The sequence below is a fragment of the Zootoca vivipara genome, chromosome 2 (assembly GCF_965207765.1).
Source record: "Zootoca vivipara chromosome 2, rZooViv2.hap1.1, whole genome shotgun sequence".
Lineage (NCBI taxonomy): Eukaryota > Metazoa > Chordata > Lepidosauria > Squamata > Lacertidae > Zootoca > Zootoca vivipara.
The window spans coordinates 88,175,464-88,202,461 of record NC_142584.1 but is presented as its reverse complement, the minus strand read 5'-3'; the positions used below and the strand labels follow the sequence as shown (position 1 = coordinate 88,202,461).

The 26,998-nt window shown below is 43.3% G+C and overlaps 1 protein-coding gene across 2 annotated transcripts in view; it reads left to right on the top strand.

The window, feature by feature from the left end:
- Positions 1-26,998, top strand: part of GRM7 (glutamate metabotropic receptor 7) — a 405,590-nt gene that overhangs the window by 202,463 nt on the left and 176,129 nt on the right. For both annotated transcript variants that reach the window (XM_060271366.2, XM_088662372.1), the window contains exons 3-4: positions 2,183-2,324; positions 9,854-10,008. In XM_060271366.2, the coding sequence (XP_060127349.2) occupies positions 2,183-2,324; positions 9,854-10,008 (297 nt within the window). The remainder of the gene's footprint in view (positions 1-2,182; positions 2,325-9,853; positions 10,009-26,998) is intronic.

The window sequence follows — 26,998 nt, the reverse complement described above, 5'->3', positions numbered from 1 at the left end:
TAGCTGTCCCGAACTGCACTCAGTAATAGAACCTTCTTCTTCTCCTGAAAGATTGCATGAGGAAAGTCTCACTTTGGTTTTATGTTTTGTCTAGCAGGCTGTTCTTTGGGGATGTTTCAGGCTAAATGTTTTAGTGTCTCTGTGCTACCTGTGAGTACAGCCAGGGACAGATAGTGCTGGGAATTTAAATGACTTGGACAATTCAGAAGCAATTGGGTCTGTCTGCCAAAGAGACTCAAGCCGCAGGGGAAAGTAGTAACTATAAAGTCAGGCAATTTTCACAATATTGTTTGGGGAAATGGATTTTCACTCCCCACCCTTCCATTTATGCATCACTCCAATGCTTTAACACCATCCCTGTCGAGCAGAGGCTCCACAGAGCCGTACCTCGCATGTTTGCTGTGCTATTAATAAGCTTAAGGTTAATGTCCAAATGTGTCCCGGTTGCAGTGGACAGGCCATTAGTGCAGGTTCTGACCCAGTGTTGGAAAGAAACAGGGGAGGGGAGAATAGTAGGAAAGTTTATGAGATGTCATCTTCTATCAAAATAAAGAACAGGTTTTCTGGAGGAGGAATGCATAATTTGTGCACAGTGCTCACGTCTGTGCAATTCTGACACACCCACCCACCCTGGAAACATAAAGCATATATTAGATTTTTAAATTAGTTAGTTGATGTTCATGAGACAAAATTTGTTTTGTAACAGTTAAGACCAAAGGCATCTCTGATTGATTGATTGATTGATTGACTGATTGATTGATTGGGTTTTGCACCTCAGCTATTCTTCAAGGTCAGGCCAACATACATGATTCACTACCCGCTCACTTGTGAGGAAGTGGCTGCCCCAACGCCACTCAGGAAGTTTCACAGTTAGTGGAGATTTGAACTTGGCTGTCCTTTGTCTTAGCTGGACAACCTGCCGCTTCACTGAATAGTTAAGAATTCAGAACAATCTGTTGTTGATCAGAGTGAGCCTGAGGGCACGTACGCATCGGCCTCTCACCCCCACCATTCACACAGAACCCTAAAACTAGGTATTAACATTATCTGAGTTTACAAAGCAGTGTGAGGAATGGGCATCAGATCTTATTACAGTACCTACCACCACCAGTGCTCATGTGGCTTTTTTCTGGCATCGCCTTAAATAAAAGGTTTGCAGTAGCAGAAAGTAAGTATACCACTCCAAAGTTCAATGGTGAGCACAATGCAGAATTGAAAACAGACTCCATGCATGAGATTTTTCTTTTCTTTTAAATCATCTTTAACTTTACCTTTCTTTACAGCATCATGCAACCCCTCTCCCTCCCTCCCTCTCCCTCCCTCTCTCTCTCTCTCTCTCTCTCTCTCTCTCTCTCTCTCTCTCTCTCTCTCTCTCTCTCTCTCTCTCGTCTGTTGACAAGCATGTTCCTTCTCATGTTGTTATCTCTTCTCAGGAAACCTTTCTTAAGCTATAGTGAATTCCAGCCAAAGGTGAAATCGTGGTTAGAGTTCCATCTGCGTACAACTTGCCAAAGCCTTAAGTGGGATGGCCGCATCCCAGAACCTGCTATGTCTTTTGCTTTGTTTTGCTGAGTCCTCTCCAAAAGCACCTCGCCTGCAGTGCACAGATCAATCTCTCTTTACAGGCCTTGGATTCACACCCCTCTCAATTATTATGTGAGGGTAGCAGGGATGGACTCATTCCACGCCATGAAGTATTTTAGGTGAAAAACCGAAGCCCAATGCTTCTACACACTTGGAAGGCAGTCTAGATTTTAGGAAGCCCCATTTGGGCTCAGACTCAATAAGGTTTGGGAAATTTAATAGAAATCTAATTCTGGATTCAGATTTTCAGATTTGTCTGCATTTTTCTTCTTTTCCCTCCACTTTCAATCATTTAGACTGCCTTGTTGATTTATAGGTTACCCTAATATTCCTGAATTATTAATCTTCACAGTACCAGGTTGGACTAGCTAAGAACTTCTGAGGTAGGTTAGGCTGATCTAATTACTCGCATATGAACATCCAGATATCTTCATGGCTGAGTGGAAATTTGGATCCATTTCCCCCAGAGTTAAAACCACATCCACTGGACCACACTGGACAAATGAAGTCTTCATCTAACCACTATTTCCCCCCCAGTATTCCTTCTTGCACTAATTTACAGATTTTAGCATCTTGTCTTCTTTCTTTCTGTTAACAGGTAACCTCTGCATTGCTCAGTCATTGAAAATCCCTCAGGATCGCAAAGACAAGACCTACGAATTTGATAAAATTATCAAGCTGCTCCTAGATACTCCCAGAGCCAGGGCTATCATTGTATTTGCCTACGATGAGGATATAAAGTAAGGATGACTGGAGAAATTAACTTGTTTACACATAATGGCTTTGTGGATTAGCAGGAAAATATAGAAAATAATTTCAAGAGCATATACTCATAGAACAGAATGTGCAACTCAAACTACTAGTGGAACTGTTTGTGAGCTGCATCGGTGTTGTGTATTAAAATTTCTGTGCATTACATGAACAATAGATGTTGATACACAGTTGTCCCTGGACTGTACCACTTCAGACTGAAGGAGGGAGATTATATGGTTGAATTCTTCCCCATAGGAAAATTCCCTTCCCATACAAAACTGGTACACTAGCAGAAAGTGCTAGCAGAAAATACTCAGTAGAACTTTTCTCCATGGTCTCTAGTGTACTATGTACATAGAGTGATTATTTACCTATCTACCTATCTATCAATCTGTCCATCAAAACATATTTATAGATAATATACAGTTGTGTGATTGCTTGTCAGCATTCTGAAGTGGTAAATTCCAAGAACCTTTGTCCTACAATGATATGCGTGAACTAGACAACAGTTACTTTTGTGTACACCTAAAGGTATGGTAAGAACCAAATGAATTAGCTGGTAGTGCAATCTGCATCTCAGATCACTAGTTTGCAATCCAAATATTTTGTACTTTACAGCACAGGTCCTTTGAAGCTAATTGCAGAATTCAGTTGCTTTGCAATTCACTTGCAAAGTAGCTAAACTGAAGCCATTGGTCTGGTAACTTGATACTTTGAAATTTAGCCTTGCTGGACCAGAGGTGCAAAATCAAGGCAGAATTCACCAAGAGCTGTTACTATGAAAATTCTTTAAACATAGACTTTTTACAATCAGAGTTGTTTGATAGTCAAGATCAAAGCTATTGCAAGCAGATTTGTAAAAGATGTTTAGCTAAAATAGGGCTACCATACACCTGGGTTTTTCTGGACATTACTGGGATTTCAAGGGGGGGGTGGTTCTGAAAGGTGGCGCTTTGTCCTGGATCTTAGGCAGGTCAATTGAAAAATTGCAGGTTTTTTTAGCATCAGCAATTTGTAAAAAACGAAAAGAAGAAGACGCTCAACAACTGTTTTTTACTTTCTGAATTATGGCAACCCTAAGCTAAAACTTTTCAAACAATAAAGAGAGAAAATACTTGATGTAAACATTATGATCAAAATCATCTGAAGACTGAGATTAATTGGGAAGGGGAGCAGAGGAGGGCAGACCCCTGTCTCAAAGTGTCTATGCTGTAGTTTGCAGACAGCTCCTGCCAAGCTGAAGCTTGAAAGTTTCATGCACAGTCTTCTTAATAAATTCTTTATTATTATTATTATGATTAAAAGCACTCTCACCCACCTGGAGATTCAAGCCCTCCACCTCCCAGCTGGAGGAGGCTAGGCAAACCTGGATATTTCAGGTCACACCTGGAGGTCTAGTAAGCCTAATGACACTCTAGAACAGCTGAAAATCCCAAGCAACATCTGGTCACTAACACATGTTCAGTTAGAGGATTGGGCATACTCAATGCTCATGTGTGCATTTTTTAAAAATGTTTTTTTAAAAAAATAAAAAGCTGTATTCATACAAGTTACCATTTTGTCCGGAGACTGTGTTGCATTGATTTAATTTTAACCAAGATGAGAGCTGATTAAGAAACCAATAACCCCCCAAAGTCTTAGAAAATTACTGAGCAAATTTCTGGAATAGAAAATGCAAGATACCTAAACCACTAAGTTATTCAATCAGTACTCAGGATGAACATTTTCACAGTCTTTGGGATGGGGAGATAAATGCTACAATGGTTGTCTACTGAGAACCACCTTATATAGAATGATTGTCACATGGTTTAGAATGACTTGTTTTCAATTATTTGAAATATATAATATTTTCACAATCTTTGGGATGGGGAGATAAAGGCTATAATTGTTGTCCACTGAGAACCATCTTATATAGAATGATTGTCACATGGTTTAGAATGATTTGTTTTCAATTATTTGAAATATACAGGTATAAGCAATATTTCAGAAGGCACATGAAACAGAGGGAGAAAAATGAAGGAAATAAAGGACCATTGAGTAAGGATTCTGAGAGAAGAAAGGAGAAAGAAAATGAGAATAGGCATAAAATTGAGATGCTTATGACTTGAACCTGCAGAGGTGAAGGCTTCCACGTCGTTTTGAAATAAGCAGGGAAATAGTTAATGGAGATCTGCTATCATTATTATCAACACAGACCACTTTTGATTGGCTGCTGCCGAGGCAGGAGCTAAGCTAGTTGGAGTAACGTCTTCCATTGTCGTGACCAGAGAAGGCTGTTGATTGGATGTGACGGGATATACTTCACGGGGTGAGGGTTGAAGGGCATGCAAATATTCAAACTGACTGAAAGGGAGACAGCTGGGGTGGTGGCATTGAGCATGGAGGCACACAGTGGGCAGGCACCAGAGGAGGAGGAGGAGGAGGAGGAGGAGGAGGAGGAGGAGGAGGAGGAGGAGGGCAATAAGCTGCTTCTCCTAGCCTGCAGCTTGAGGCAGCTGGCTTACCTTGCTTCATCACTGGGCCAACTCTGCTGCTCAGGTCCCTCTGTGAAAGTTGTTTCACCTTGAAGGGAAACCCGCACAACTTCAGTTCCAGCTTCCAGCTAAACAGTTTCCGAATGGCACCTGTTTGCTACAATTGCTTGCTATTGAGGAATCGGGGGGGGGGGTCCTTATACACAGATAGTGCCGAGGCCATTTTCTTAAATCTGAGTCCCCCCAAATATACCTGGGGGCGTCTTATAGATGGGAAAATATGGTACATTTTCAGTAGACTACACATTGAATTAGAGTTGTACAAAAAAACCCGCACACACACGATGTTGTCTAAGTGTTTCCACTCATTCCTCTGCACTTTGTCATTGATTTATTAGTCTATATAACAGAAGTAGGCAGTATTGTGCCCTCCAGATGTTGTCGGACTGTTACTGCATGGCCTATGGTCAGGGATGATGAGAGTAGGAGTCCAAGAGCATCTGGAGGGCACAAAATTGACTGCAGTATAACATTGCAAGGCCAGCCCACAGGACCTATGCTAGCAAAACTTTAGGGAAACCTTGTCCACAAACCTGGCTCTGGATTTTCCACAAACACAAAAGCCTCTTTTTTGCTTTCCTTTTTTAAAAAATGGAAATGTAGTGTCAAGCTGTAGTTTAAAGATTTATTTTAACATTTATTTTTAATATATTGTTTTATGTTGCCACATATGGTCAATCTTGAATTTGTTGCCCTCGGACTCAAATACTTCCCTGTCTCATCTTTCTTTCCTCAGTGGCTCCTTTGTTCAGACAACTCCTTGTTTTGTGGATATTACATGAAGCTGAATTTTGTCTCTGCATATCACTTAATTAAGAAAATTAATAAGCAAGAGAAATATTGTAACAGTAACATCAGGCAGCTGCTGGTTTCTGATATGGTTGGTGGGTGATTTGCAGGTTCTGCATGGCTTCCTTTTATATTGCTTAGCTGATCACTTAAATAATTTCATGTGGTGTCCTTCTGGTTGCCATTGTCACCAACAAGCCTGGAGTGTCCTCTTTATTCCATGGAGGCATATAGGCAGAGAGGCAAGGAGGTCAAGAAATGCAATGATATCCCTTCTTCTCCGATTCAGTGGCTGGAATCCAATGTTGAACGAAGGAAATCATTCTATCAGTGCAAGGCTTCTTTACTAGTGCAATGGAATGGTCCCCAGCTCTCCTCCACCCCACCTGTGTGCCTCCTAAAGCTGTTTTAGAGGTTCCCCCAACCCCCTGGAACAGATTTGGAGAGGGTGCAGGACATGCAGAGAAAGGAGTGGGGAGTCCATTTCACAGGTGGAAATCCTTGCACTGATAGGATGCTTAGTAGAATACCTCCCCAATATACCAGTATTTCACTCTGCTGGAATGCTATAACAGATATTGAATAATTTATTATTATGTGGGGTGCAGGTGGCACTGTGGGTTAAACCACTGAGCCTAGGGTTTGCCGATCAGAAGGTTGGCGGTTCAAATCCCTGTGATGGGGTGAACTCCCGTTACTCGGTCCCTGCTCCTGCCAACCTAGCAGTTCGAAAGCACGTCAAAGTGCAAGTAGATAAATAGGTACCGCTCCAAGCGGGAAGGTAAACGGCGTTTCCGTGCGCTGCTCTGGTTCGCCAGAAGCGGCTTTGACATGCTGGCCACATGACCCAGAAGCTGTACGCCGGCTCCCTCGGCTAATAATAATAATAATAATAATAATAATAATAATAATTTATTATTTATACCCCGCCCATCTGGCTGGGTTTCCCCAGCCACTCTGGGCGGCTTCCAACAGAAAATGAAATAAATTAATCTATTAAACATTAAAAGCCTCCCTAAACAGGGCTGCCTTCAGATAACGCGAGATGAGCGCCGCAACCCCAGAGTCGGTCACGACTGGACTTAATGGTCAGGGTCCCTTTACCTAAAATGAAATATAGTTTGATAGCATCCTTGTTTCACTCACCTGAGGCATTTATGCATGGGAAATATATTTCAGCAATATCCAGGGCACATGCATACATGTTAAACTCAGGCTGGACTCTACACATCTGCAATGCTAGTTAGGTACTAACAATGTGAACACCTCAAATGTTGAGAGTGATGCCAATAGCCAAAGGTTCCCTCGGACAGCACATTCTTCATACTCTTTCAGTAAATAATGCTTGTAATTCCTATGTTAGAACCACAACACGGAAGTGAAGAAATGGGTGTCACTATGCTGACATGCCTTTCCATTGACATTAGTGCCTATGCAGCATGAGCTATGGATGCCAAAGGGTGATTTCCTAAGAATGATTTGTGGATGGGAGGAGCAACAACATATAAGGAGTCTGGCAGAGCTCGTACCAGTGTTTTGCCTCACTGTGCCATCCCTGGTGCCATTTGCAGTCGGGCTGTAGGAATGGTGCAAGCAGAATTATATATGTGATGAACTTTGTTAAATCCTTTGCTGATGCAAGAAACACCATCCAATTTGTTCCTGCCAATCAGCTGAAGCCGTGCTATTCTCCCTGTCCTCCCACAGTGAAAAATGTTCCATTCTAGCAGGTTTCTCACTTATTACCCTGTTTCTCATATTTTAAGACATACCCATAAAATAAGCCATAGCAGGATTTTTAAGCATTCAAGGAATATAAGCCATACCCCGAAAATAAGACATAGTGATAGGCGCAGCAGCAATGCCGGCCACGGCAGGAGGAGGAGGAAAAAAACAAGACATCCCTTGAAAATAAGCCATAGTGGTTTTTTTTGAGGAAAAAATAAATATAAGACATGTCTTATAATATGAGAAACACGGTAGTTTTAAACACATATTTTAAAGACTGAGAAAACTATTGTAAGGAAGTGTGCTGAAAGTGTAATGAATGGATGAATGTCCACGGGCAGAAACTGCGTGCTGATTTTGAAATATATAATGAGATAATCCCTGTGGATATTCAGTTTTGGGGAGCCCATAAATTTCATGAATTCTTATTTCACAAGTTATTTGAATGCTAAAATTGTCCATCACTCTTCGCTTAAAGACACAGACCTGTTTATTTTACAGTGGAGCCTCGGTTTATGAACACCTCGGTTTACGAATTTTCAGTTTACGAATGCCGTGGACCCGTCTGGAACGGATTAATTCACTTTCCATTACTTTCAATGGGAAAGTTTGCTTCAGTTTATGAACAGACTTCCGGAACCAATTGTGTTCATAAACCGAGGTACCACTGTACTAGAGTGTCTGTGCACTTATGCACATCCTTCCTGTTGTGAAAAAAGGTGTTGTCGTTTCATTAGTTTGCAGGAGCCTCTTTTGGCATTCCTTGAGCTACACAATTAATATTGCATAGAAGAGGAAGTGTGGATGAATATGCTTGTCCCATCCCTCTGTTGCCATTCCTCTTGCCCTCCACGAGTTGGTGGGATAGTGGCTGCACTGGGAGCCTGCTCTAATCCATGTAGGAGCATCACACATTTTAGAATGCTAATTTTCAATGCAGTGCTTGAGCATGCTCATTCTCCCTTCCTTGTCCGTACAATGCTAATTGCACGGAAAAAGTCTGAAGAAGGCTAGGATGTTTATAATTACGTCTTGCTTTTCTGTGCTCTTTATTGATATTGCTTTAGTGCTGGGGTATTGCTAAAGACTGAGCTATTGCACTCCTTCCTTGTTCCGTGCAATTAGCTTGATTCCACAGCATCTTGTGTAATGTCATTGTTTTTCTTTTCTCTGTTTCACCGATCAACTGTTTGGAAAGTTGTGGCAATATTTGAACACTTATCTGATATGGCAATTGTGCCTTTTTTTGCTTTAGGAAATGAAAACCATGGACATTCCTTGCAACCCTCCTATTACGGGGGAGAAGTTGCCTTCCCAAGTGCAATCATACCCATACTTGCTTAACCATTGGGAAGGAAATTAAGATAGGGGTATTTTCTTCTATATGAAATGTACTGTAGCTAAATGCCCATAGACCTTTTTGTATAGATTATTCTAGAGGGAAGTAATTAGCACTGAAATTACCATGGCGATAGAATGAGGAGTGAAATGTGTTGTAAAATCAAGATTAAAAATAAATTTCCAGGAGAAGTAATTCTACGTTTTGCATTTAGGAAGACATAAAATATACTATATATCACATTCATGGAAGCTTTAATCAATTTAGGATTGCCATATTTCAAAAAAGTAAAAGCCAGGACAATAAAAAAAAAAGTTGAGCAATTTTGTTGAACAAAATCCAGATGTATGGCAGCCCTGATCAATGTTGTTGCCCTTAGGTGTCAAACAAACTAAAGGGTTAAGAGATTTACAGTACAATCTTCTGTTTGAATGTCCAAAATGTTTTGGATCCTACTTTGATGCTTCAGATAGAAGATCATCACAAACTGATTTGGGCAACACCTAGTCTGCCTTGGATTGGAAAAGCCTGAAACTACAGATGTCTCCCCATTCTCTTCCCTTCTGAGGTGCAGCTTAAGACAGCTTTCTATATTCAAGCCTTTAAGGGGCAGAGGACACAAGCCTCATGCGCCTCCTTTTCCATAGCTGCACTCTGACTGCCTGGAACTTATCCCTTCCTAGTATAAGTTGCCGGCAAGCATCACTTTTAACAGAGAGGTGGTACCCTGTTCTCTCTGCACTGGCAGCCAGTGAGAGGGTACAGGGAGGACTCAGGTTGTGGGCATTTGGTGGAACTCTGCATACCAGGTTAGGGAGTTGGTGTCAGTACCAGATAATGCATCCTTGATTTTGAAATCACACAGCTGCTTCCTAACTATATCAAATTGTGCAGCTGATTGTACCAGTTTAACTTCCAAAGCCAGGAAACAATGGAAAGCGAGACTGAAAGCATCCTTATGAGGCAGCGCTCAACTTCCAGTTATGGGGATTCGTTGTTCTAGCTCGTTAAGCAACCTTTCTCTGCCTGCTATTGTTCCCAAGTGAATAAGTATCACTTTGACTTTCCTTCTCTCTCTCCTCCCCCCCTTTATATTTGTGTAAATTATAAATGTTTCTCTCTGCAGGCATATCCTTGCAGCAGCAAAAAGGGCTGATCAAGTTGGCCATTTTCTTTGGGTGGCATCAGACACTTGGGGCTCCAAAATAAACCCAGTAATTCAGCAGGAAGATGTCGCCGAGGGAGCCATCACCATTCTGCCCAAGCGTGCAACGATAGAAGGTAAGGGCTTCGCTCTCTGGTTTCACTTGTTTTACATGTAGACTGTGAACCTAACTTCATGTTAAACAGTTGTCTCATATATTGTAAGTTTCAGATTCGTAAACCCAGTGCAGCTGAATTTAAGAGAAGCCATCTTCCTAACTGTGTAGGCTGCTGTTACAAAAATCTTTATAGGCATGCAGGCTGTTCTCTGTATCACCTCTGTTAGCGAGCAACAGGCATCATGGGACTTCCATGGAGTACACAAATGCTTCTCTGACAATGATGGCTGGTAGCCCTGTAAAATGACAGCAGTAAAATATTCCGAACCAAGGCGAATGCTTGTGAAATGCAGCGTCAGTTATCGGCAGCCAGCAAGATGTTCCTGTCTTTTGCAACCTCCACAGCAGATCCTGCCAACTTTATGATATTATAGGGATGCTGTAGGAGCTTAACGCTCTCATTTGTTTGTTGATCAAGCAAGGCGCACTCCCACCCGCCCACTGAGGGCCAACTCTGACTGGCAGTGGCTCGGTAGGGATTTAGACAAATCCTTGTCTGGAGACGCATAGTTTCAAACATGGGATATTCTGCATGCAAACCATGTGCTCCATTGCTGAGCTCTAGCTCATCCTTGTTCTATTAGCACCCTTCAAGAATCAATAGGCTTCCTGATTGGTATTCATATACATTTTAAATATGAAAACCTCTTTCTTAAGGAGATGCTGTGTAAAGAGAAAAAGTGTTCTCTGTTGATACAGGGCTTTGTGCCTGTTGCATTTTAGGCCATCTCTGCAAAGACCCTGGAAGATGAGTTTCGCACATTAAGTTGACATCTGGTGTCTTTCTTCATTCCGATGAAATCAAATATTTGTATCCCTTTTTACGAAGTTCACGCTGCTAATATACTCCTTGTTCCTTCTAAGAGTTATAAGGAAATCTGGTCTGAAAGTGTTCTGTCCAGCACTGTGCAATTGGAAGGCAAGCTGGCACAATGGTTCTTTCCCTTCTCCTCCTTCCCCACTGCAGCTCCATCCACTCCAAAAAAAGCCTCTTCAGAGAACATTGGGGGGGGGGGAGAGACTACAATTGACTTAGACATGGGGAGAAAGTGGGGCTGTGAAGAATGTGACCATTCTGGTCAGGCAACCTTCAAAGACTCCTGCCTTTGCAATTGTTCCCTTGCAGGTCTGGAAGCAATTGTGGCATGTGATGCCCTCCAGAAAATGTTGGACTATAATTCTCATAAAGAGCTGGCAGGAGTTGGACTCCAACAACATCTGCACACAGGCTAGTACCTAGTTTCTGAATGTAGGGCTTTCCTTATAACATGGACTACTGCACAGACAGATGTCTGCATCATGTCCCCTTGTTCAGTTCACAAGAACGTGATTGACAATTGCACATACAGCCATGTGCTTGGCATGACTACCTATGTCCTGGGGGCACTGTGTGCAATGCCAGGGCATATCCTATCATATCCTATCAAGTCTGTCATTAGAAGCAGATGCAGCTTACGCATGGATACCTTTCTAGAGACAGGAAAGGATGAATTGCTTGCTTTGGAGGGAGGCTGCGCAGAATCTCCAAAATCCAGTTGTGTGCAAGGGCGGGTTGCATCCCATAATGAACACTCACATCATATATTGTGGGTGCCCTTTGTGAGATCGCGTGTGCTGCTACAGTTCCCAGGGAACTTGCTAGTAGAAGGGGGCTGGCCTGCTTCTCAGTGTATTATTCAGAGGTTCACGCCCAGCCTCAGTATTAAGTTTCATTGCTGGGAGGTGGGGCCAGCCCCATTATAAATAGGGGGAGGAGCCGGTATTAGCCAGGCAGACAGCTCTGGAGATTCACCCTCCCTACCCTCCCTTATTTAATGTTTTCTTGTTTGCTGGTTAACTTTTGCCCCCTGTTTGGCGGGCGCTGCTACGGTCTATGATTGGTTGCTGTTGAAGGACCGGGAAGAAATTTTCCTGCATTGGCAGGTTTTGTCTTCACCGTAACAATTGGTTACAACTTGGGCGATTATCGCCTTGGGTGGAATCCTTTAGTCTTTTCTTCCCTATAATGGGGGGAGGGGGGTGAAGTGTTGATTCACCCCCCTGCGGCAGCGATTCCAGGGTCCCCACTTAAAGGGATTACATAAATGGGTGTCACTGGCCATACACTGAAAGGTTGTCAGTGAACTCCCCTTCGTGCGGGGATATGGGCTCGGCTGCCTGCCTACACTTATGTCGCGCAGAGCACCACCATATCCCATGATGTGCCCCAGTTCCCCCAGCTGAGGGGCTGGGAGGGATACACGCCCAAGGCCTAAGCCAAGGTCTTCCTACATTTGGAAGTTTAATAAAGTTGTGGCCTAATTTTAATTCCATAACGTTGTCAGAGTCTTTATTTCCTTTCCCATGATCCCTGGGGGCTGGGGCTGTCATGGCGGGTCACGCAAACGATCTTTGTTCAGCTGGTATGTAAACGGTTACTAACTTGGATGTAGAAGCTCCAGTCTCAATGCGGCCGTGGTGTCTTATTCTAGGCCAATTGTGGATCCTTATTTGATAATACACTGTGATAAGATCTTAGGGCACAGTGTGTTAATTAGAGGGTGTCCATCACATTTATGTAAGACTGTTTATTTGGTAAGACTGTTGCTGCTTCCCCCCCTCTCTTTTTTTGCTTCCACTGCCTTATCATTTATCCGTTTCAGATTCATAAATTAGACTGCCATGTTTCTCTCTTATCATTAGATTATACATCAAACTGAAATGAGAAGAGACATTTTAATGTCATCTCTGTTATCTCGTAGCATAGAACAACTGCTCCCCAAAGACTGCTAGTGAATGTGTATATACCAAAGGAGGAAGCTTTGCCTACCATGAAACATAAGAGCTCCTCCATTTGCAGTGATAGGTTTTAATTATTTTGTTCAAAGAGGTTGTTTGAGTTTATTGTAGTTTATCTGAGGCTCCAGCTGCTGTGCCCCCACTGCACTCCCTTATGCCTTGCCCCTCTCCCCAGCAGCTGGCAGCAAGGTGCAGGGTTGGGAAGCCAGATCAGCATTGCTGGGTGGGTTGCCATTCACATGGGGATATTTCCAGTGAAGTTCCATGGGAACGTGAATCTTTGCAGTGACTTTTTCTAAAAGAGTTTTTTGCTGATAATGTGAGACTTGTTGTTAAATGTGCGATACTTCTGACCTCCTCTATTCGCACTTAGAAAGAAAAAAATAGAATACCGAGGAGACTTGCTGTCTCGCTTAGGCTGCACATGTCTCTGCACCAGTTTTACATAAAAAATCAAGTTCTTACACAAGTTTTTTTTTTAAAAAAAAATCCATGCTGGGTTGTCCATAGTGTATCATAGTGTGAATGAGAGGGAGGCAAGCTGTTATTCTTTCTTTCTTTTCTGTTGGCAGGGTGTGTGGCTCTCTGACTCTTTCTCTATTAAAGTTGTGTTTGTGTTTGTATAATTTATTTCTCTAAGTATAAGCTACATCAGGGGTCAAGGCTGAAAGGAAGGGTGAGTTTAAAAAAAAATCCTTCCAGTAGCACCTTAGAGACCAACTAAGTCTCTAAGGTGCTACTGGAAGGAATTTTTTTTGTTTGTTTCAACTACGGCAGCCCAACACGGCTACCTACCTGTAACTGTTCTCTCAATGTTGCTGTATTCTAAGAAACAATGGGCAGTATTCAACCTAAATATTGCACCAGCGCAAGGTTTAGCACTAGTGCAATGAGATTTCCCCATTCTTCCCCAGGCATACCCTGTGCCATCCCCAAATCTGCTCTGGAGTATTGGGCAGAAACTGATTGAGGAAGCTCATGGAGAAACAAATTTAAGTGTTGCATAGTGAGTGGAGAGGGGGAGAATGTTCTACTGCACAAGGAGAAATCCTTGCGCTGATGGGATGTTCACCTTAGCACTGCATTGAACACAACCCCACTCCTTTCCCAAGGATAACCTTCCAGATCAATGCTGTTACAGCAAACAGACCTTTCATTCATTCATTCATTCATTCATTCAATATCCTGCCCTTTCCACTAAGAAGCTCAAGGCAGTGTACATGGTTCTTCCCTCCTGATTTTATCCTCACAACAGCCCTGTGAGGTCAGTTAGACTGAGAGACAGTGGTTGTCCCAAGGTCACCCTTTGTGAGCTTTGTGACTGAGTGGGGATCTGAACCCTGGTCTTCCAAGTCCAAATCTGGCACTCTAACCACACAGGTCGATGTATGTAGTTTTGCACTCAAATTATGGAAATTAGAATGAGGAGAATGACTTTTAAGGCAGAGAGACACTTGAACTTTCTCAAAGGTGTTGACTACGTTGAACCAATGAACATTCCTCAAAAGGCCCTTTGTCGGTTCAGTTTGTCAGGGATGTTCTGGATACTTTGTTGTTCAATGTCTTTATGAAAGACTTGGATGACAGAATTGAGGGGATGCTCATCAGATTTGTAGATGACACCAACCTGGGAGAGGTAGCTAATGCAGGAGACAGAATCGGGTTTCAACATGACCTTAACAGATTGGAAAACTGGTCCAAATTTAACACACTGAATTTAAATAGGGACAAATGTCAGGTCCTGCACTTAGGCAGGAATAATGGGGGACACCTGACCTGTACATGTGAAAAGGATCTAGGGATCTTAGTAGACCACAAGCTTGACATGAATCAACAGTGTGATACAGCAGCCAAAAAAGCTAATGCTATTCTAGGATGCACCCACAGAAGTCTAGTGTCCTGTTCTGCCTTGGTCAGACCACTCAGAGCACTGAGTCCAGTTCTGGACACCACAATTTAAGAAGTAAGTAAGTAAAACTTTAATACGGTCAAAGACCAGCAAAATTTAAGGAGGATTTTGACAATCCAGAACTTGTGCAGAGGTGAGTACCAAGGTGTTCAGGTGTCTCGAAACCAAGCATTATGAGGAACAGTTGAGGGACTTGAGGGCGTTTAGCCTGGAGAAGAGGGGACTGAGAGGAGATATAATAGCATTCTTCCAATATGCAAAGGGTTATCACATGGAAGATGGAGCAAGCTTGTTTCCTCCTGCTGTGGAGGGTAGGACCCAAACCAATGGCCTTAAGTAACAAGACAGGAGGTTCCTATCAGGAAGAACTTTCTGGTAGTAAGAGCTTTTTGACAGGGGAGCAGAGGTTTTTAAGTAGAGGTTGGATGACCGTCTGTCATGGATGCTTTAGTTGAGATGCCTGCATTGCAGGGGCTGGGCTAGGGACCCATGTGATCCCTCCCAACTCACCAATTCCATGATTCTATCAACCTGCATAGTCATTTGTCATGATTTCTGTCTGAGCTGCTCGCTGAGGGGTGGGAGGGGGTTGTTTAGCAATGACTAGTCACATCTGCCTATCATTGTCAATAGTTCTGTGTTAGGGTTTCTTTGTAGGGGGTGGGCTGTAATTCCTGCCCTCCCCAGGGAAAGAACTTAGCCTATTTTGTCATCCTATACCACTGCCTGTGTAAATTGGGTCCCCAAGAAGTAATGATCTAACTTAACAATGCTTGTGGGACAACTATATGTTTGCCACAGTCCCAAAGGTACAGATTATGTGAATTAAACCCTTTGAGCTTACATCAGTCTTAATATAGTCTGGTCTTGTTTGATGTAATTACAGTGAAGGATAAAGTCAGATCTTATTTGCAAAGGACAAGCAATGTGCTTATATAATAATCACTTTATAAAAGGTTGCATTTAAAAGGTGTTTAATCAGAGCTCTTTGATATTGATAAGCAATAAACAGTACCCATGTTTAAGCAACAAAAATCAATAAAAGAGAATTGCATTTTCTTCAAACGGTCGTTTCAAAGCTTATTTAGGCAAAATAAAACGAAAGTAGTGAAAATCATTCAATGAGTTGTTGTTGTTTTGTATTGAAGCCTCTTAGGGGAGGCAGTTACCCCAAAGGCAGCTTATACATCTTTTATTTTATTTTTATTTTTTTAAAAAAAGGTTGTTAAAACAAAAACAAAATAAAATCACCCTTGTGATTTGTCCTATATGAAGCAAATGGGAAAAGATTAGAATTTATTTTCTCTGGCCGTGTTCAGTAGAATCTAAGGTCACAAGGAAATGTTGTGTCAGGGCAATGAGGGCTTTGTTGTGAATTTCTGTGTGTGGATATGAAGTGTGGAGACCTGGGCACATGTGTGTAGAATGAAAACAGGACTAACAATGTTTGTGCAGATTCCTGAGAGAAAATAAAAGGAGTATACTGACAGGTCCAATGGCAGGAAGCTGGAAGGGGAAGGAAGAGCTCTTCCTACTTTAATCTTGTATTTATTACCTTGCCTTTTTGCCAACACTATCCAAAAATGAAATGCATAAAATGACTAGACAGAACAGTAAATCCTGGGATTTTTACAGTTCTTGGTTTTTATTGTTTTATTTTGTTTCATCGCCCTCAGTTTTTTTTGTGTGTTTTTCTTTTGTTCTCTATTCTTGCTGCTTTTTTATAGAGGTTTTTACCTTGTTTTAAGGGAAGGGGTCAGGGCTGCCCGGGAGGGGGTCCCAGCCAACAAAATGGCTGGGGCAGATTCCACAGGGGGGGATGCACAGGGGGGATGCCAGGTCAATGATAAATAAGACCACTGCCATCCACGACCTGATTGTGGATGGAGGATTTGACCTGGCATGTGTGACAGAGACTTGGTTGGATGAAGCAGATGGGCCTGTCCTTGCCGCAGCTTGTCCACCAGGTTTCTCTTACGCACAGCAACCCAGACCATCTGGGCGGGGAAGGACAGCCCCGTGGTTTCCTCCAGAGCTGAGGGCGATGAAACAGTTGCTGAGACGGCTAGAGCGCCGGTGGCGGAAAACTCATTCTGAATCAGACCGGACATGGGCTAGAGCTCAGCTTCGAGCCTACCAAGTGGCAATGGCGATGGTGAAGAGGACCTTCTTCACCGTTTCTATCGCATCTGCAGAAAGCAGCAGCAGAAGACTGTTCCAGGTGGTTCGCAATTCATCCGAACCACCTTCGTCATTGGGGCCTGGTAGGGACCCCAATATCTCCTGCAATGCTTTTGTAAAGTTTTTTTGCAGATAAAGTCGCTCAGATTTGCAGGGAGGTAGACTCCACCGTGGGAGCAGGGCCGGGGCGGGAGAGTGCTGGAGCCCTGTCTAGTCATGTTATATGGGATCAATTCCAATCTGTTACCTCCAAGGATGTGGACAGGCTGCTTGGACGAGTGAAACCGACCACCTGTCTCCTTGATCCTTGTCCCATCCTGGCTAATAAAAGTGAGCCGGGAAGGGCTGGGCAATGGGCTCCGCGGGGTGGTAAATGCTTCCCTCTATGAGGGAGTATTCCCAGACCCGCTGAAAGAGGCAGTCATTAAACCACTTCTTAAAAAAACATACTTAGACCCGGCAAATTTGGCCAATTATCGCCCAGTCTCAAATCTACCATTCTTGGACAAGGTGATCGAGCGAGTGGTTGCTGAACAACTCCAAGCACGCCTGGAGGATGCGGACCATTTGGATCCCTTCCAATCGGGATTCAGGCCTCATCATGGGACTGAAACTGCCTTGGTCGTGCTGGTTGATGATCTCCGGCGGGCTAGGGACAAAGGTGAGAGCTGTTTCCTAGTTCTGCTGGATCTCTCAGCGGCCTTTGATACAATCGACCATAACATCCTTCTGGACCGTCTAGAGGGGTTGGGAGCTGGGGGGGGGACTGTCATACAGTGGTCACACTCTTTCCTCCTGGGCCATGTTCAGAAAGTGGTGGTGGGGGATGAGTGTTCAGACCCCTGGGCTCTCACTTGTGGAGTGCCGCAGGGTTCTGTCCTCTCCCCCATGCTTTCTAACATCTATATGAAGCCGCTGGGAGAGATCATCAGGGTGTTTGGGATGGGTGTTCATCAGTATGCGGATGACACCCAATTCTATCTCTCTTTTAAATCAGAACCAGTGAAGGCGGTGAAGGTCCTGTGTGAGTGCCTGGAGGCGGTTGGAGGATGGATGGCGGCTAACAGATTGAGGTTGAATCCTGGCAAGACAGAAGTACTGTTTGGGGGGGACAGGGGGCGGGTGGGTGTGGGGGACTCCCTGGTCCTGAATGGGGTCACTGTGCCCCTGAAGGAGCAGGTGCGCAGCCTAGGAGTCATTTTGGACTCACAGCTGTCCATGGAGCCACAGGTTAATTCTGTGTCCAGGGCGGCTGTCTATCAGCTCCATCTGGTACGCAGGCTGTCTCACCAGAGTGGTGCATGCTCTAGTTATCTCCCGCTTGGACTACTGCAATGCGCTCTACGTGGAACTACCTTTGAAGGTGACCTGGAAACTGCAATTAATCCAGAATACAGCCTCAGTCCAGTATACCTGAAGGAGCGTCTCCACCCCCATCGTTTAGCCCGGACACTGAGATCCAGCGCCGAGGGCCTTCTGCCCATTCCTTCACTGTGAGAAGCAAAGCTACAGGGAATCAGGCAGAGGGCCTTTTCGGTGGTAGCACCCACCCATCAGAGGTCAAGGAGATAAACAACTACCTGACATTTAGGAAACACCAAAAGGTAGCCCTGTTTAGGGAAGTTTTTAATCTGTGATATTTTAATGTATTTTGGTATTTGTTGGAAGCCGCCCAGAGTGGTGGGCGAAACCCAGCCAGATGGGTGGGGTATAAATAAATAAATAATAATAATAATCTATGCGAGGAGGAGCAAAACTATCAAGGGTTCACCTGACTTTGAGGGTCTACCTCTGATTTACTTAAGCTATTGCTGATTTCTTTCCATTGCCATCTCTGTTAGCCACCATGGTCTATTTCAGGCATCCCCAAACTTTGGCCCTCCAGATGTTTTGGACCACAATTTCCATTATCTCTGACCACTGGTCCTGTTAGCTAGGGATCATGGGAGTTGTAGGCAAAAACATATGGAGGGCTGCAGTTTGGGGATGCCTGGTCTATTTTCTACTGGTGTTATATTGGCCTTCCCCCTTTGTTCTCCTCACGTGCTGCCACCCATATTTGCATTTATTTTTGTTCCTCTGCCTCATTTTGTGTATTCCAGCACTCTCAACATTTCCTTTACATTAAAGGAAAATATTATGAACATTAAGCACCTCGATTCTTGGACCCGATCCATGATGATGATGATGATGATGATGATGATGATGATTAGGTTGGCACTAGGGTCGGGCCAAGACATTTTGCTGCCTGAGGTCTAAAGAAAGTCCGTGTAAAATAAATAATTAGCCATCATTTTCTTGGGGCTGCAGATAATTTATTAATACCTTTGCTGATATTACCAGTAAGCAAACAAAAAGTTCACAAATATGGGAAAGATTTCAGTGCGCCCCGAATAATACATAATCGTACATACACAGCTATTCATGTTTAATATCTCCTTTTTATTGCTCAGTGGTGTAGCATGGGTTGCCAGTGCCCGGGGCCATGAAGGAGGGGTGGGAAAAGAAGGAGCATGCATTCAAATTAAACTGTCCAACAGCATCCACATCACCCAAAAGATCGCAGCCACAGAGATAAGAAGAGCCATTCTGTTGTCTGGAGAGGTCACTGGTTTGCATGGAGAAGCTGTTTTCAACGGAGCCCAGCAGCAAAAGTGGGTAGCTAGATTCAGGCAGCACCAGGACTTGAATTTTGCACCCCTAACAGTTTTGCACCTGGGGCAACCGCCCTTGTGCCCCCACCCCACCCTACACCACTGTTACATGCTCCATTAATAGACATACACAATTTAAGCACTAATTGGCAAGCCTTTAAACTCACAATCTGCTGGAGAGTATTTAAATATGTCATTTCATCATACTTAATTTGCAGGTCATAGCCTCTCCATCACCATCCCACATAGATATAGCATATAATACAAATAGCTACCTTAGGCTACTTTTTAATTAGTTTTTTAGTATCCCAATGATGACAGGAAAAAATGACAGTGCTTTTAATTTAGTGTGAATGAAGAGGTGACAAGTGATTCTTAAAGATCAGTACATGTAGTCAGATGTTAAGAAGCAGAGGATGGTGTTTTGACTGAGGCTGAAAACAGCTGTAGCATCATAGGAGTAGTAGGGGGTAGGTTCAAAGTAGCCTGGCTGCCCTTTCCTATCTTGCACCAGGCTCTGTTCAAAGCTATTCTGTGGGGTTTGCCAAGTTTAAAGCTGACCTAGGAAAAACTTGATTCCTTCCTTTTGAAACTGCACCACAGTTGATCCAACAGTTGTGCACATACAGTATGCATTCCTACTGCATATGACTGTTCGCTAACATGTTTGGCCATGACATTTCTATGCATTGCTCTAAGCATTTTAAAAGCCAAGACAGCAGCCTCCTGACACATCCTTTGCTCTTTCTTGTTCTTTCACAGCTGCTCCAGTGATGGAAAGCTATGTGTTATGGGGTTATGTCTCCCCCCCACCCTCATCAGCAAAGCCCGAAATGTTTTGTGGCACTAAGAGTAGACGTGGGTAGAAGGGGCAGTGACTTATGGATAGAGGCTTAGCGTTATGTAGATGGCAGTTACATTATTTGACTCATCAGCAATGGTGCCACGTTGAGGCAAGTTGGCAGCGGAATGAAATCGAAGCACAGTTGCCCCATTCCCCACACCACACTGCCTGCCTGTCCACACACACATCATGGGCTCTTGGATTTAATTTGTTTGCTTGTCTAAAAATGGGAAGACCTCCACATTTAAAAATGCATACACATATATAAAACAATCCAGCTCAAGTTCAGCCTAAAATATATATAATAATAATCTAATACTGTAATAATAATTTATTGTTTATACCCCATTCATCTGGCTGGGTTTCCCCAGCCACTCGGGGCAGCTCCCAACAGAATACTATAAACACAATAAAACATCAAACATTAAAAACTTCCCTAAACAGGGCTGCCTTCAGATGTCTTCTAAAAGTCAGATAGTTGTTTATTTCCTTGAATGTTTATGCCTAGACTTTAACCAGAGCCTCCAAAAGAACAGCAGTTTCATAAGTGCATTACAGAGAGTTTTCACTCCTGAAATTCTCTGATTTGGTCTTTGCTGTACTTTCATCAGTAGAATCTATTGATATTGCAGATCAAAGTTAATCTTGTTTTTTTAACCATTCTCTTCTATTGTTCATATCATAGTTTAATTCTTGCATTTGTATGGTGCACTTTTAAAGAATCCCTACTTATCATAAAATGAAGCCAAGAAGTGGGAGCTAGTAAAGGTAAAGTTAAAGGGACCCCTGACCGTTAGGTCCAGTTGTGGACGACTCTGGAGTTGCGGCGCTCATCTCGCTTTACTGGCCAAGGGAGCCGGCATACAGCTTCCGGGTCATGTGGCCAGCATGACTAAGCCACTTCTGGTGAACCAGAGCAACACACGGAAACACCGTTTACCTTCCCGCCGGTACCTATTTATCTACTGAGCTGGGACTGAGCAATGGGAGCTCACCCCCGTCCTAGGGATTCGAACCGCTGACCTTCTGATCGGCAAGCCCTAGGCTCTGTGGTTTAGACCACAGGAAAAACAAAAACGCACGACATTGGAAATAAACTGTTTGTTTTCAGTGAGCTTTGAACTATAACATCAGGGATGTGCCTTAAATCCATGGTCTTCCTCTTGATGGTCAAGTTGCTCCCAGTCCTGGGATCAACACACACCAGTAACAAACACTTCTCTTGCCTCTCCTTTCCTTGCCACCCAAACAGTTGGCAAATGGAGGCCTGCAGCTTTTGTTTAGATCCCATTGCTAATTGGTATTGAATATGTTTTGTTTTGTTTTGTTTTGTTTTAGGGAATACTCTTCTTTCCCGCTACACAAGACCATTCCAAACATTAATTACACAGATATATTAATGTGATAACCCCACTGTATTTTTCTCTTCAAGCAGTGCAGCATACATCTCATTTTTTCCCCTCTCATACACTTCTCCCCCACCCTTGATTTCTCCTATGATAAATGGAAAACCACAGCCGCAATTTAAGATAATTACTGTAATTAAAAATTACACTTATTTCAAACAACAGGGAGGAAAGGATTTAAATCTAAACAGAGTCTTCAGATTTAAAGATGAGGATTTCAGAGCCAGGTCCTGTCTCTCTTACCACTTATTTAGAGGGAGTTGCTAAGAAACTTAATGTCTTGAAGGAAAAGAGCATAGTCACTGCCACCTAAGCTCTTGTCACATTTTGTATGGACTACTGTAATGTACACTTGTGGGAGTGTCCCTGAACGACAGTATGAAAGCTTCAGATTGCACAATGCAGAGCTGCCTGCCTAAAAATAATAGAATCATAGAGTTGGAAGAGACCACAAGGGTCATCTAGTCCAACCCCCTGAAATGCAGAAATATTTTGCCAAATGTGGGGCTCAGCCCCTCGACCCTAAGTCTCAAGCTCTACCAACTGAGCTATCATGTGTATATGAATATAGAACTAATTCCACCCTGGCTGCCATTATGTTGTCAGTTCAAGGTGCTGATGAAGCTGTGCTCAGTTTCGGCCAAAGGTTCCTCAGGAAACATTTTTCTCCCACTATGAGCCTTCCCAGCTGCAAAGACACCATTAGCAAAAGCGCGCCTCAGGTTAAGAACGGTTTTGGGTTAAGAACGGACCTCCAGAACGAATTAAGTTCGTAACCCGAGGTACCACTGTATATGAATTGTACAGGCTGACCAAAATTCCCTCTGCCTTATATGTGAACAGAACATATGTGTGGACAATCATTCTGTCTGCCCAATATTTCATGCGTTTCAACACTTAGCTTCTACCTTTTCCTCAATAAATCAGAACGATTCAACTAATAAGGGTCTAACTTACTCTCATGCAGGAAAATGTTGATTTTATGAATTTTGAAAACGTGGGGGGGGGGGGAGAGATTTGATGTTCCTTCTCCTTCATTAGTTGGAAGCAGCATATTTTATATCCTCCACTCTCTCAAGCTCCTTTGTGGGGGGGGGGCATGCTCACTGAACGTAGTGCAATGACGAGGCATAGGATCATTGTGTTAAGATGAATCTCCAAATACACAATAGCAGAACGCTCATATTACTTTGGTGGATACTTTCCTTGCTTCTATATTGTGCTTTGCTTTGTGCTTTGGAACTGAAAATTTTTGTGCGCTCTTATTTACCATTTGTAATGTTTAATGAAAATGTTGTGGTTTTTTTCTTTTTCTTTTTTTAAAAAAACCTTTGTTCTATGTAAAAATGGGGAAGCCCGATCACATGTAATTTAGGTTTCCTATTGCAAGGCGGCTGAACACAGTCTCACTACAGAATGATTGCAATGTATGTCAGGTTAACTTTGCTTGGAATTTTTCGACTAGTCAACCAGATACATACATGCTTGCATATTCAGTGAAAGCATAGGTCTATATCTATGTCAAAACTTCAGGTCATACTGTGATGTGCCCATCTGTCTCCCGTATGGACATATCTAGTATTTTACAGGAGCTGGCACATGTGGAATTTTGGCAAGATGCTCTTATATATCAGCGGTCATGCTCTTTGTTAGGGCTAGGTTTGCAAAGACAATCAGAACAGATATTTCTCTGTGCTGAGCAACAAGTCAATTGATTGTTTAATACTGAAGATGGCTAGGCATTACGAAAGAGACTTTAAACTGTCCCAAATCACCTAATGATTTCACCGCCTTGAAAACTCTCTGTGAGGAGCTAAGAGCTATCTCAGCGGCTCTTCGTTTAATGCTGACTCTTCTTTTCGCTTGCCAGCACTTGCGCCGATTGATTATTATTACATCTGCGGTGTTTGCAAGACTGTAAATGTTCCATATTTGTGTTGGTGTTAAGAGCCAAATGCTAGGAAATACTCACTCCCCTAAGTATAATGAGCTATGATTTCCAATTCAAGCACCATACAGTATATTATTCCATTTACTTTTTTTCATGGTCATTCAGTTGGCAGGCTCATCTTGAGCAACAGTATACAATCAAATATTGGGTTAGCTTCTATTCTACAGGGTTGTGTTTTTTTTAGGTGGGGATGCATGGTAATCCTTTGGCAATCTAGGATATATTCCCAGACTTCATACACAGTGTGACATTTCTGAACCAACTCAGTGCTTAACATTATAAAGTTAAAAAGGAGGCTTTGGGGAGAATTTCAATAATCCCAGGGAGCACTAGCTGGAGGGATGTATTACTGTTTAATATGCAGGTCTCGGGAGGCTAGGAAATGCAATTTTACTGCAGCAAGATTGTGTTATCAAGTTAATATAGTTTCTTTCTTCCGCCTAACTTGTTGAAAGTATTGCAGCTTTTTCTTTTCTTACCGCAACCTTCTCCAGCTTGCTCAGTTAAAAATCCCGGAGACTTACAATGTCTGACCTTATCCTGGAGTCCCTCTGTACTAGCGTGGGAGGGTGGGACAGGCACACATGAAATGTAACAAGCAAACCAAATGTTCTCCTGTTTAATCCCGGCGACTGAATTCCTTGAAAGCAGTTGCGGCTCCCCTACCCACATTTTCACCTAGGGAATGGCTTGCATTGATGAAGTTTGACCCCAGTTTTGCACAGTTTCCATCTCCCCCCCCTTCCTTTTCAACATGGCTTTCATAGTTATGAGTAAAAGTTTTGTCTTTGTAGTGCTATGTATTTTGGCATTCCCAGAAGTCAACTAATGAATAGAGGATGCCCAGCAGGTGGCTTCTAACCCTTTAGAGCACCTTGCTCAGGACCTCTCGCCACGTTCTATGAAAAGATTCCTTTCTTGATCCATCCTGAAGGGTCTATAAGGCACTGCAAGAGTTCTGTCCATCTCACATTCTGTTTCCATGACAAATCCTGCAGATTGAGCCCTAGGTTTAGTGGTGCCTCCTAGTTTGCAAACCACCCTACATGAGTACTCAAGTCACTTCAGTCAAAGGGCTGATCTTCGACTGCTGGAGACTTAAGACTGCATACAGCAAGGAGTCCTATTCAGGACATATTCAGGGTCTCATGTGTAATACAGTGGAACCTCGGTTTATGAACACCTCGGTTTACGAATTTTCGGTTTACGAACACCGCGGACCCATCTGGAACGGATTAATTCACTTTCCATTACTTTCAATGGGAAAATTCGCTTCAGTTTATGAACGCTTCAGTTTATGAACAGACTTCCAGAACCAATTACACCCATGCTTGGGGTTAAGTATGCTTCAGGTTGAGGACTCCACAGACCCGTCTGTAACGGATTAATCCACTTTTCATTACTTTCAATGGGAAAGTTTGCTTCAGTTTATGAACGCATCAGTTTAAGTACTCCGCGGACCGTCTGGAACAGATTAATCCACTTTCCATTACTTTCAGTGGGAAAGTTCGCTTCAGTTTATGAACGCTTCAGTTTATGAACAGACTTCCGGAACCAATTGTGTTCATAAACCGAGGTACCACTGTACAGAAAAGAGGCATTCTTCTTACTAGCGTTGCAAACAGTCCCAAGGCATGTAAATTCATTCCATGTGGAATTGCCCACTAGGAACACAATGCTGGCTTGATGTTGATATTCATTTCAACTTAGCTTTGCAAAGCACCATTACACTTGATGCAAAGACTCTCCTAATGGGCTGCATTCCTAGGACTACGGAACATTAGTCCAAGCCATATCAAATAAATACAGCATGTCGTCATAATCACACACAAAAATGCAGTCTTTTAGACCTGGGGAAACCACAGTTGCTCATTGATCTTGGGATGGTCAATGGTGCTACTCAGAGGTGTATGCTTGGCAGCACACCTGTGGTCTCTTGACTAATTAAAGGGGGGATTTACTTTCTGCACTGAATGCAGGGATGTGATAGGGTAATTCAGGCATCCCCTAACTGCGGCCCTCCAGATGTTTTGGCCTACAACTCCCATGATCCCTAGCTAACAGGACCAGTGGTCAGGGATGATGGGAATTGTAGTCCAAAACATCTGGAGGGCCGAAGTTTGGGGATGCCTGGGGTAATTGATTATTTGAAAACTGTATTTAAGTTGAGTAAATGTTTTGTATGCTGCTGGTGAGGGGGAGCGGTGACTTGCAGCTTTTGATTGTGATATAGTCAAAAATAAAAATAAGCAAAGACATTGCGGACAACCTTTTATTTCAATGCCCCAGTCGCTGTACACACCCTGTTGGTGAAAAAGCCCAACAGTGTTGACCAACTTGCTAATCGAGAAGTTATAATGCAGGGGTGAAGTGGCCATTTTTGGGCTGAAGCCCACGTTCCCTCATGCGCAGCCCAATAGGGGCCAGGCACAAAAGTGGGTGGATTAACAAATGAGCCTCTTAACTCCGTTCAGAGGGCCCCAATTTTTGTGTGAGGAGTAGCAGGTAACCACTAAAGGGTTAAGCTGTTTGCTATGTGCTGTGTATCACCTGATCACTGGGAAGGGATCATGTTACAGTTCCTTACATATGGGGAATCTGTTCTTTGTTCTGTCTGTGTAAGTTAGTTTTGATATCGCTCGGAAGAGGCAGCACCATGCCGGCTACCTCTCCGGGGTTCAGCCTGTATTTAATCTGTAAATAAAGTTAAGTAGAGTAGAAGAAACTGTTCTCTGTGGACTTTATTCATGAGCTACTTCCAGAAAGCCACACAAGTTTTCTTTCCCCCACCCAGGGGGAGCCCTACACTCTGCCTGCCCCTCAGAGCCAGTGCGTCACGTGGGGCTGGGCATTGGTGCCAGCAACCCCTCCTCATCCTTGCCTTCTCTCCAGCAGCCACTGTGAGCTGCCTGAGGAAGGTGGCTGGTAGTAGCAGCCATGGAGAGGCAACCGGCTGCTGGGCCTGGCTCATCCTCCTCCCCACTTGAGGAAGGGAAATAGGGGTATTCCTGGGTCAATTCAGAAGCTGGGGTGGGTTTTGTAGTTCCGGGACTGTCCCTGACAATTGGGACACTTGGAGGATATGTGTCAGGGACTGGAATGAAGAGGCTGAGGAAGAGAGGCTTGAGAGCAGCACACGTGAAAAGGATCTAGGAGTCTTGGTAGACCACAAACTTGACATGAGTCAACAGTGTGATGCAGCAGCTAAAAAAGCCAATGCAATTCT